A 12,754-nucleotide genomic window follows, 5' to 3' on the forward strand; every position below is an offset into this window, starting at 1 on the left:
CGCTAAATGACACCCAGCCTAGCTAGTGTGAAAACGAAGCATTCCTGAAAGGAAAAGCTAAGTAACCAGACTTGTGTGGGCTGATCGTGCTTTCTCAGAGGTGAATTAATGGTAATATCATTCTGATTGTGGATTTCCTGGCTGTAGGAGTATGGTATTGAAAATGTGTTTGCGGGCTAAGTTTTCCTGCGCTCTACTTCATATTAAGTCTTACATGTGCCAGTATCTTTCAAATGAACTTGTTTTATAAGAAATTAATATGTATTTTATTCATGTAAGAGTTTTTTCAATTTATTCTTTTCTAATCTTGTAAAGCTGTTATAAATATATCCCTGTTTGTAGATTCAAACCTATTCACAGTATGTTACGTACTCTCTATTCATTGAGGGGCGGGGGCAAGTTTCTCCAATGGTTGAGCATCCTTGAAAGGAAGTACATCTGCCTCTTTTAGTTTAAAAAGTAAACCTGTAATTCTAAATAATCAAATTCAGGATTAAGCTGCAAGAAATATGAATGAGGACAAAATAAAAGATGCATAGTGTATGAGTGCAAGGCAATGAATGCAGAATATGAAGTGTGTGTCTATTTTGTGAAGCTTGGCTAGGTATGTAATACTGTACTTGCTGGTAAAAAAATATTATACTTGTAAAAGGTCCCTGTATTACTGAGAGTTTCTTTCAAGTATCAGCTTCTTAGTCATTAGCAGGAACTTCATAGCCCCAAGCTTCTTTTAATACCCAAACCAACAAAATCTCGACCAAATAAGCATTCAAAGCTGCCCTCTGTAGGCCATACTATAGGCTGCATAGCAGATCAGCTCCTATTAGCTGACATGAGGTTCCGCAAATAAATGTAATGATCCCTTGAGCCTTGACCTTTAAAAAGAAAATAATTAAAAGTAGCCACAAAAGGTTGTGAGGAGGAATACTTTGGGGAAAGGTGCCGGCTTAAACCTTTTCCTTCAACACTCCCTCTGCTATTTTTCTCTGGGGGGTGGGGTGGGGGACAGAACTCTTCCACTCAAGTTCACAACTTCCTACAGCTGCTTTTCATTACAAAACTATCATGAGATTGTTACATGTATCTGCCATGTAATTTCTTGTTTGGTCTCAATTCCGTTTTGTAACATTGTATTGTGATTTGGCTAGATGTCATGGCTGTGATTTCGATGTTTCCAGAAATCTCTTAGGATCAAGAATTCCATTTTAAGTTCTTGAAATAATTCCATACAAGGGTCATAATCTTTTTTTACTTGTGTTTCTTGATCAGTAGTGAAATGAACTCTGGTGACTTGGTGATCAGATTTAATGCCTCCTTGAAGTTAGGACAGGAGCCTACCAGTGCTGTGTTTACAATTAACTGGTATCAAGTAAATCACTTCAAATTTAATCTCTTTGAAATCATACTAATAGTATGGTAAGAGCTGAATAAAAACGAGGGGCTTAAAATTGTGGGCAAGACTTACCTTATCTTTTCGTACTAATTAGTTGATATTTATTTAGGTGCTAAAGATTATTTCAAGGCATGCCAGAACTGTCATCTTGACAGATGTACATTTATTGAAACACTTTCCTTTTCATCTATTTGCCACACCCCTTCATTCCCAATTTCATTTGTTTCCACAAAATTTGTGTTGTCTTGAGCAGCTTAAATGGTGGTTGATCTTTGCAAGGCTTGCAAAATTATGTCTTGCTGGTGGAAGGGAGATAATGGAATGGTAATCAGTGTTGTATTCAGAAAAGAGACATATTGGACTTTTTATGCCAGGAGGTGTCTTGAGAATGTAGAATTCAGCTATTTATTAGATGGTGCCAACCAATTTACTTTGGATTGCTGATACAGAAAATTCAAAAATTTAGTTGGATGTTATAGTGTAGGGGAATCTTAAGATAGAAGCATGTGTATATTCTCATGAAGTGATGTTTTAAGGGGGGGGCTGTAGTTCAGCAGTGGTTTGCATGCAAAAGCTGCTAGGTTCAACATTAGGAAGCCACCTTATACTGTTACAGACCATAATTCTATCTAGTTCAGTATTGCCTACACAGACTCAGAGATTCTTCAAGGTTTCAGATACAGTGGTACCTCGTGTTACAGATGCTTCAGGTTACAGACTCCGCTAACCCAGAAATAGTGCCTCAGATTAAGAACTTTGCTTCAGGATGAGAACAGAAATCGTGCGGTGGTGGCGCAGTGGCAGTGGGAGGCCCCATTAGCTAAAGTGGTACCTCAGGTTAAGAACAGTTTCAGGTTAAGAACGGACCTCCAGAACAAATTAATTTCTTAACCCGAGGTACCACAGTAGAAGCCTGGAGACTCCAGAAATTGGAGAAGAGCTATGACACTGTGATGCAGGGCATGTTTTCAGTGTAGGAGTTCCCAGCTTCAATCACCAGCATCTGTAGTATGGGAAAGTGGAGGGTGAGAGGGAGCACTTGGAAAGCCCCCTGTTTAAAATCCCAGTGAATGTGAATGAGTCTTCTTCAACCTCATCTCTTCCCATTGCTGAGCTACAACTTCCATCATCCCTGATCATCGCTGTGCTGCTGGCAGTTGGTCCAACAACTGCCAAGGACACCAGATTGGGGAAGACTGTGTAAAGAATGCTGAGCTAAATGAATGTATTTTTTGACTCTGTATAAGGTAGTTTTCTATTGCTGCAGGTTATGAGTCTCATGCTCACACAAATGAACAAACAACTTGTTTCATATTTGATGCAGGAATGCCTTATTAAAGAAGAAAGAAAGTAAGCTGTGGTGCTTAGCCTAAAAATCTATAGTCTCTTGCTTATAACAAAGATTTTTAGGTATCTGGTGGAAAGAGGATTTGGGAGAACAATTAGCTTTCTGAAATGTAATGCTTTCTGTCTACCAGCCTGACTTTCTTAGCAGCTGTACATATCCAGGCATTCCAAAATTCCATTTTGCAACATCTAGCATGCTTTGGTAAGCATTGTGGGTCCCATCTGCTTCCATTGTCTATCAGCTACTGTTCATTCTAGATATCTCACCATGAGGTTTTAGCAGATCCTATTTGCTACTCCATGCATACGGTATGGTTTATTGTCTTAGCTAGCTAGTAATCTTTGACATTTGGGCAGTTGATTCTGCTTTACAGAGCAGGTGAAAGTTTTTGATAAAATTAAAATTGGCCAAGGTGTTGATTCTTAAGCATCAGCAGCTACAAGCCAAACTTCGGAAGAGTTGGCCAGCACTGGCATTTCCACTTAACTGAGACACTGGAACATCAAATATGCACAAGCAGATGGTTAGCCTCATGTTAATTACAGAACACATTTGAGCCAAATTCAGACAGATATTCGTGGTGATTTGCATACTGCAGACTTAAGATTCCCTTTTCCAATGGAAAAGCCCTTGAATGAATGACTTATGCAGCCTACTGGATATTTCTGATAAGGCCATCATTTCAGAACCAATTAACACTTGGAATAACTTCCTATCACAGGGTTCTAGGCAGCATTTTATATTTCATTGAGATAAGCAGAGGAGTACATGTGACTTTGCAATTGCTGTAGGTAGGTATGTGTAATGTAAATTAACAATTGGTTCTGTTAAACTTTTATTTCTCTGGACAAAAGTATCGTATACAAAAAAGCACATTTACTTAAACTCTACTTTCAGCTGCCCTTATTTATGATCCTGCAAATGTTCCCTATATAAGCAATCTTACCTATAGGTGAGTGTTCTTGGAGCAGTCTGTGCTATCAAAGGAAGCTGTGGCCTGGAGGTTCTTACTTTTTATCTCTCCAAATGCCTAAATCAGTTGTTCCAAATTGCCGACTTACTTAAAGGATGAGTCCTGGGCTATGTGTCCTGCTCTCATTTGACTAGAGAGAGGCTGTTTGGATGACCTTAATTTTCTGAGGGTCCATTGTGGGTTATGTTCCTGATTTTCAAAGCTGGAGAAACAGTTATTGAACTGACGCAACAGAGAGTTTTTGTAGCCTGTGAGTGACTAATTTAGCAACTAAGGGAAAATAAAAGAATAAAAAAATGTGGTGCTGTTCTATAAATGGAATTCTTACATACATTTAAAAATAGAGCTTCTTTGGGTTGCTTTTGAGGAAGTAGCATAATTGCACAATAGTGTGCCTCTCCTACTTGGTTAAGTTGCTGACGTATTAATGTAGTATCAGAAAGAAGTTGTATAGCTGTTCAGGAAAAAGGTCCTGCCGTGATTAAGACAATATGCAGTGCTTTAAAACCATATGAACCCGAGAGGAATTGCTGCTGGTTGGCTTGTACCTGCCACTTCTACTTGCTTGACGCATTGAGTAAATATATGTTGAAATTGGGCTAGCTAGTTCAATTTGAGGTTATCCACAGTAAAACCTAGGAACTGATTACGTTCTCTGAAGTGAAAATGTTAGGATGTATGTTGGGGTAGAAACAATGTACTTATTTCCTTAGGATCCTGACTCTGTGTGATCCTGATTGTATTTTTGTGATAACAGGGGCATGGTCTGAGATATTAAGAAGACAGATCTCCAAGTTGTGGACCTAAGACTTTCTGTGATTAAGAAATAATCCATTCTGGAGTAATTTTTTGACTTTGCATGCTCTCACTCAATCCAAGACTCATTATGTGAACAGCCCTCTCTCATGCAAGGAAGCTTTTGGGACACATGTCTGATAACTACTTAGTATGTGGCTTAACTACTTGGTTTGTGGAAGGAAACTATTTTTGAGCCTGTGCTCATGTAGTAAAATGGATATGTGGGCATTCTTTACACATGATGGTGTTTATTTGTACAATATTTGTGTACTCCTTTTCTGCTGTAATATTTCTCAAAGCAGTTCCCAATAATAGAACTGGATTTATAGGCAGGTCATACTGCCTTGGCAATTCCGAATTGCAGGTGCTGTCAATGGGATCATGTGATTCCTTGTTCTGCCCCTCTCAAAGGTGGTGGTGACAAAGAGAGGTCCTAGTAAGTAGCAGATGTTTTTCAGAGTCCTAGACTGATACCTTTTGAGAGAGGAGACCACACACATGTGCATGCCTTGTAGTGTTCACCTCACCATTCATTGTATTTTGTGGAGTATCTAGAATTCTGAAGTTGTGTGGCAGACCCTTTCTTTTTAAAAAAAGGATTTTTATTAAAGATTGCTTGGTTTACAAAAGTATGTGCAATGTCTCTTTTCAAGTTACATTTTCTACAGATCAGTTTCATTTGTTGAGACATTAGTGTTACATTAGGAAGAAAAGGGGGAAAGAGGTGGAGGGGGGAATGGTGAGTGGGGGTGGGGTCGGGTGGCAATGTTTCTATTTTACTTAATGTGGGGGGGGGGGTTGTGTCAGCGTCACTTGTGCAGGTTCTCTTTGCTATTCGCTTGTGTTCCTTTGGTGGTGAGAGAGGTTGGGGTTGGCCTAGAGTGTGGTTGTTCGTTTGTGATTGGCTGTGGTGAACTTTGTTTTCATGTGTGAGTGGGGTGGGTAGATGTTTTGGATCAGGTTAGCCAAATTGATTCATATGCTGTTGGTGGATTCTTGTCGTTGTCTTGTTGGGCTGTGTATGTGATAAAGGGGAGCCATACTGGGGTGAAGGCGTCATCTTCTATTTGTCCCCATATCAGTTTCAGTTTATTGGTTAATTTTTCTAGTAAGGCTGTTTCCCATGCTATTTGGTACCATTGGTCCATGCTTACTCCTGACAGGACTCTCCAGTGTCTGGTTATGATGTTTCTGGCTGCTGAGAGTAGGTGGGTTATGAGTTCTTTGTGATGTGTGGCCATTATTGTCTTGGAAGAGGCAGACCCTTTCTTCATACCCTGCTTGAAACTTAACTTCAATTCTGGGCGACAATACAGGATTTATTCAAGTTTCTGAGCCCTGTTGGCTGGCTGACTGTTTTTATTTAAAAAATTGTTTGTATTATTTGGAAGAAGTTGCTAATGAAAGAATTCTGTGTTTGCAAAAAGACTGGCATGTAGCTCAGTATAATGTGTGGCATAGTGCGTCCTAGCAGCTGTTGCACCATAAACTTAAATATGCTTACCCATTGAAGGCCCAGGGGTATTCTGTATGCTTTTATCGGCATAGAGTTGATACCTTTAGGGGTCATGCTAAAATAAAATTATTTATTGTCAACAGTGAATGTTTAATAATGTAATTTCTGGTACAGACCCAAATCTGCCTTGTTCTCAGCAGATTTCTCCAGCTGCAGCTGAAGTACCATTGGTTCTGACAGTAATCTTTTAGTGCTAGTAATCACACACTCCACGCTAACAGTTTTTATAGTAATAGCCAATGCTTGAGAATCCAAAAGTAATAATTCAACTGAAATAGTGTGAAATGAATTAGATGCTTTCAATTCTTTCATGTGAATAATTTCAGGCATTCATTCAGCAGTGAAGGAATGTCTGCTTAAGGGGTTTGAGGGTTTCTGTTTGTGTGTTTCTTTGTTTTGTAACTGACCCAGTATTTTCTTAGGAGAGTTCAAGTACATTTACCTATACAAGCACATGTGTATGCACGTGCTCGCATAAGAATTGGATAGGACTGTATCTAAAAATACTGTCATCTTATTTAATATTTAACCAGTTTTCTAAACATGCAGGCAGCCCTTTTCCCAATAGGATAGAAAATGAAACTGAACTGATTGTGGTGGCTACATTTTTAGTGTTTTCTTCTGTAATCCAAGTTTTAAAGAAAAGGCTTTGGTTACATTTATCTCAGTGCCTTAGATAAATCAGCAGCTTCTATAGTTCAGTTTTTTTTGGTATGTTGTTTTGGAAGTTGAATGGAATCCATTCCGGAAGTCCGTTCGACTTCCAAAACGTTCGGAAACCGAAACGTGGCTTCTGATTAGCCGCAGGAAGCTCCTGCAGCCAATCGGAGGTTGCGGAAGCCCTGTTGGACGTTCGAGTTCCAAAGAGCGTTTGCAAACCGGAACACTCACTTCTGGGTTTGCAGCGTTTGGGAGCCAAAACATCCAAGTACCAAGGCATTTGGGATCCAAGTTACGACTGTATAGCCGGGAAGGTGGCATACATAAAACATGCTGTGCATCAGGTGAATAACAGAGTTCTGACAAGGGTGTTCAGACTTAAGGATTTGCTTCCCCACACAGTCATTTAGCAGGGGCAAAACTAAACTTTATTTCACCTGGGTCAAAGACCCAGTTTGGCACCCCATGCACATTTGCGTGTGTACACACACAGGTTGGGAGCCTCGATGGTGCTTCTCTGGAGGCTTCAGCTGGGGCAAAAAACCTGGCTAGACCCCCCTCCCCCGGTAGCTATGGCTCTGTCTTAAATTGGGTCCAATTAGTACACTTTCTTGTTCTCCATCATCTCCCATTTTCTCCTTGCGGCCTCTCATTTTGAGTTATAGCAGATCCATCCAATACCAGTGTGGTGTGTTCAGGTCCAATGCCATTGTGATAACAGCAATAGGAGTGTTAAAATTTCTATAGAAACACCAAAGTTCAAAAAGCTTGTGTTCTGCTTCCCCCGCCCCCTCCACTCACACACATTCATCTTTGGATTCAAGCCATAGTGAGTTCAGGCTGCAGGAGAGGGGCTTTTTGCTGGTGGCACCCAGGCTTTGGAACACCCTCCTGAAGTAAGTAAGACTGGTGCTAACACAATCCTCATCCCAGGGAGACTATTGAACTCCTGAATCCCTGCGTTCAGGCTGTTTTGAACAACTGAGGGGGAACAAGATGAACCTTAATTCGGATAAGACAGAGGTCCCATGGAAGGAAAAACATACGCTTTTGTATGGAGGTTTGTAACTGATTCTAGAAGGGGTTGCATTTCATCTGAATGATCAAGTTCACATTATGTGAATACTGCTAGAATCCATGCTAAATGGGGATGATGAAATGGCAGCCGTGGCCAGTGGTGCTTTTCCCAGTTTTGGCTGGTTTGTTAGCTGAAACTCTACCTGGAGAGAATGAATGTTGTCTCAATTATCTATGCACAAGTGAGTATCTAGGCTGGACAACTGCAATGTACATGAGGCGGCTTTTAAAAGTGGTTAAGAACTTTCATCTGGAACAAATAAAAGTTGGTTGGGGCTGGGTGGTTAAAGTGCTTTGCACCTACATTATACCAATGTGTTTCTGAACCCAAATTAAAGTGCTGGTGATAATCTTAAAAGCCCTAATCATTTTGGGACTGGGTTACCTACAGGACTGTGCATGGGATGGAACCTCTGAATCTACCTTGTGGGCTCTGCTCAGGCCAGTTTCTTTCTTTTTACAGATACCTGAAGGAATTCCGCACAGAGCAGTGCCCACTCTTTGTGCAGCACAAGTGTACTCAGCATAGGCCCTATACATGCTTCCACTGGCACTTTGTCAACCAGCGTCGCCGCCGGTCTATCCGCCGTCGGGATGGCACCTTTAACTACAGTCCTGACATTTACTGCACCAAATACGATGAGACCACAGGGATCTGTCCAGAAGGAGATGAGTAAGTTACTCAAGGCTGCATCTAACTTGACCAGATGGAGGTTCCAGCCTGCACTTACAGAGAGGAGAGAATTCAACAAACCAGCTTTTTAAAAATCATGCAGAAGAACCCATGAAGAAATGTGGAAACGCTGCAGTAGAAACTTGAACAAAAAATTAATTACAATTGCACACACCTATATATCCCCCCCGCCCATGAAGGCTGTAATTCAAAGGTTTTTTTGCTCTGGAATAATCCTAGAGAAATTAGTGAGGTTTATTTTAAAATTAATGGCCTGAGGATCGTTTCCTCATTTTATATCCTTATTTTACAAAGGATACAAATGGGAAAAAAGTGCTGGATTTGACAACCGTGAGGACTAAAAAAATTTTTTTGTTGGGCAGCATGTTTCAGCCTTTGAGTTTCTACGAGCTCTCTTTTCCCCCCCTCCCCTATAGGTGTCCATTCCTGCATAGAACTACTGGTGACACAGAACGTAGATATCACCTGCGCTACTACAAAACTGGAATCTGCATCCATGAGACTGACTCAAAAGGAAACTGCACCAAGAACGGTCTCCACTGTGCTTTTGCTCATGGGCCCCATGACCTCCGCTCTCCAGTTTATGATATCAGGTTAGTAGAGGATGAAGTTCCTTGTCTGCAGAAGTTTGCTTGCTAAGCCAAAATGGAACAGATCAGAGTACAAAATGCTGCTGAATGTGTAGTGTTTAGCATCAGAAGTATGATGGTGTTCTGTTTTCTCTCTTCCTCCACCCCTGCCCCCCAACCCCGCACAAAAGAATATGTTATATACAGTCCTTTAAGGCCGTTTCCTGTGACTTTTTATGCATCACAAGGTGACTTGGGCAAGTATCTGGGTGCCAGGAGCCCCATTATTATGAATGGGTTTAATATAAGCCAGACTATTGCTAAGCCTCAACCATTGCCCTCACTAGACATAAGATAGTAAGGTGGCTAGGAAGAGGTTAAATCTGCCCCCCTCCAACTATACCCCCCCGAGCATATCTCCACCACCAGATGACTGTCAAAAATCACCTATCAGTTTAAAGAAAGGGATGGTATGACTTTAATTTCTTAGAACAAGATTTGTATAGAAACAAGCAGCCTGAGTGTTTGTAAGATTGGGTGAAACTGGACATTGGCAGCAAACATTGGTCTAGGAATTCTGGTTACCCCCATATATCTGTGAAGCAGAGGGAGAGGACATGATTCGCAGGGAAGATGCTATGGTATGGGAATATGCTCTGAGAAAAAACCCTTTTTTTCTGTCCACATTTCCCCATAGTCTACAACCACTTTATCTGTTTTGTCCCACAATGCAGCAGATGCATATCTGAGTCCCATGACTAGAGAGGGAGTACCAGTGGGAAAGTGGCAGCAGGGGAAGGATTAATTACCCTTCCCCTGCCTGCTGCTTCTTCCCTGCAGATCACACCCTCCCCCAGCTGATGTATAGTTGTGTGTTACTGACTGGGGTTCCCAGCCCTGAGTCTGCAACCAAGTGTCTCTTTCAGCCCTTAGAGGTAAATATCATTTCATTAAGTATATGGGAGAGCATGTTTAAAGAGATGTTAACATTAGACCTAAGGTATTCTTTCCAATAGTTCTGTAAGATGAAAATACTTAAGTTTAGGAAATAGACATTGTATTTGTTTGTTCTATTTATGTTATGGCTATCAAAAGGGAATATGTGAAGCATGCTAGGAGTTTACTTGGGTTTGTTTTGGGAGGTGGGGAGGATTAATTATGCTGTATTAACTTGCTGGAGGCACACCAGTTGAGATTCAACCAGGATCTTATTTTACCTTCTTCATGAAGCACCATGCCCCTGCGTGCAAATAAATGTGTGTGTTGTATAGGGGATTAATAGAACAACAGTGGAAAATGGGGTGCAATATGTCTTGTAGGAGTTTTCTCCAAAATAGCAGGAGGACAGAGTGCTCATACAAATCCTGAATCTCTAAAAGTGGGCTTAGCAAAAAAAGAAAGAAAGAATAAATGTATGGGAATTCCTGCATTGTGGCAACTCCTATCTGGTAGACACACATCTCTTTCTCTGAATCTTCTCTGCCTGCCTATTGTTCATTTAACTCTGTTCCCTAAGGGAGCTTCAGGCCATGGAAGCTTTGCAGAATGGTCAGACTACATCAGAGGGTGGCATAGAGGGTCAGTCTGCAGTTGCCGCTAGCCATGCTATGATAGAGAAAATACTCAGTGAAGAGCCAAGGTGGCAAGGTGAGTTCCTTAGGGTCTTACATAGGGCTGTCCATTGTTCTTGGACTGCCCGCTCCTCCTATCACAAGGTTCTTCATGTAGGAAGCAATATGCTTGTCATCGCGAATTAACCAGCCACACCTGTCTTCACAGACACAACATATGTTTTGGGAAACTACAAAACAGAACAATGTAAGAAGCCCCCACGTCTCTGTCGACAGGGTTATGCCTGCCCTTACTACCATAATAGCAAAGATAGAAGAAGGAGCCCCAGGAAACACAAATACAGGTACAGTGCCTCAAGATCTGGTGTTTTGGAAGGGACCAGTAGTTTTGAGTTTTCTTCAAACCTATTGAACCCATTTATGTGATTACTTCCTTTGTTAAGACACGGATTGTAGTAAAACAAATGGTTCTGTTTATTACAAGTGGGTCCCAATCAAATACTGCTGTGTGTTCTAGGTTGCAGTTCTCAAGTCCAGGGGTGAGAACTGCAGGCCCAAGCACCAAATGTGACCCTCCAGGCCTCTCTGTCCCAACCCTCAGGACTCTCCCTGCTACCCTTTCTCAGGCACCCCTCAATGGCCCTGCTTTGCACCTTCCTCGAGTGCTTTTGCCTTGCTGGAATGTGTCCTAGAGCTGTGATAATGCCTCCTACTTGCATAGATTGAGAAATGCATGTAGGTGTATAGCCATCTCTGACTTTTGCATGGCTGGAATATAGCCTACTGCACAAAGGTAAGTCATATCCATTGAACTACCCACTTTTTGCTTCTGCCTACACAACTAGCATGGAAACCTCAGGAAGTTGCCTAGGAGGAAATGCAGCTGGAAAAAACTGGAAAAGGTTCTCCACCCCTGAATTAGTCCTGTTGAGAGCAATATATTCCTTTTGAAGTTAACCTCTAAGGATTGGTTCAGATATTGTTTTTGAGAGGAATAAGGGCTGCTGGGTTGTGTGCATACTTCTGGCAACTGTTAATACTGAAAGTGATCCTAATTGTTATATTTAAGAAAATATTTTGGGGCAGTTTCTTAACACTGGTTACTTGTTTTTATGCAACCTCTGAGTGTTCAGAATGGGTGGTGGTGAGAGCACCCTTAATTTTTGTAGCTGGGGTAAGCTATTTTGCTATTTCTCACTGTCTGTTCAAGCATCTAGATACTAAAAATGTGGGTTATAAATAATATAATATTAATATAATATAATATAATAATGTAATGTAATGTAATGTAATGTAATGTAATGTAATGTAATATGGGTGATGAGAGCACTTTTTAATCTTCTAGCTTAGAAAGTTTTGCTCTTTTATTTTTCTCTGTTGTAATTTTCCTGTCTTATATTGTTTTGTTTGATTAATTTATCGCCTTTTATCATGCTTCATTTTTTGTTGTATTAATATGCCATTCACCACTTTGAAGCAAGTTACTGTTGTTAATAAAATTACTACTAGTAGTAGTACTTAAAAGTAGTACTTAATAATTGTTGAGATGATATAACTTCAAAAATTGGTGCTGGAATTCTACTGCTGTTCTCTTCCTTCCTCCTTCCTTTTTCCTTATGTATCATGTCTATTAGACTCTGTATCTTTTAATCTCTGTGCAACCCCTAGAATTTGCTTTATAGCAACATAGTGCTAGCGCAGTTTTCAGAGTGGGAATCTCTAGTCCTTGTGAAAATTGTGTTACACGTTGGAGACTTAATACTTCAAATAGAAAGGCCACATGAAAAGGTATCTCTCTGAGATCACAGGTTTCCATTAAACTCCCACCGTTCATGTTCAAACTGTATTTCAAGCATTGGTCAGTTTGTTACCTTGTCTCCTGCTGTTGTGTGCTTTCCTCTTCTGTGGGGGCAAAGAAGACTGTCCTCTTGAAACCCACCAGCTTCTGTCCTAATTCAATGTGACCTGAAATCATATGTATCTAGTTCTGCATAATGAAGTAAAACCTTTCACTGCCTTGGGAAAAGCTATATTGCAGGTAGCTAAGGTATTCAATATGCAGAAGTAAGCGGCAGGGATATATGGAAGCAGTAGACTGGGCATCCCTGTTTGGGACAGTGAGATAAGTTTATTTGATGGTACCGAGTTGGAATTG

At 40.8% G+C, this 12,754-nt stretch overlaps 1 protein-coding gene across 4 annotated transcripts in view; it reads left to right on the top strand.

Moving 5' to 3' along the window:
• The window catches only part of UNK (unk zinc finger), a 47,003-nt gene that overhangs the window by 9,269 nt on the left and 24,980 nt on the right, over window positions 1-12,754 (top strand). For 2 of the 4 annotated variants that reach the window (XM_028716928.2, XM_028716929.2), the window contains exons 2-5: window positions 8,229-8,438; window positions 8,876-9,052; window positions 10,545-10,675; window positions 10,808-10,943. In XM_028716928.2, coding sequence (XP_028572761.2) covers window positions 8,229-8,438; window positions 8,876-9,052; window positions 10,545-10,675; window positions 10,808-10,943 — 654 coding nt within the window. Of the gene's footprint in view, window positions 1-7,636; window positions 7,749-8,228; window positions 8,439-8,875; window positions 9,053-10,544; window positions 10,676-10,807; window positions 10,944-12,754 lie in introns of those variants that run through there. The other 2 variants (XM_077924211.1, XM_077924212.1) reach the window with 2 other exon arrangements.

This window comes from Podarcis muralis, chromosome 2 (genome assembly GCF_964188315.1).
Source record: "Podarcis muralis chromosome 2, rPodMur119.hap1.1, whole genome shotgun sequence".
Taxonomy (NCBI): domain Eukaryota; kingdom Metazoa; phylum Chordata; class Lepidosauria; order Squamata; family Lacertidae; genus Podarcis; species Podarcis muralis.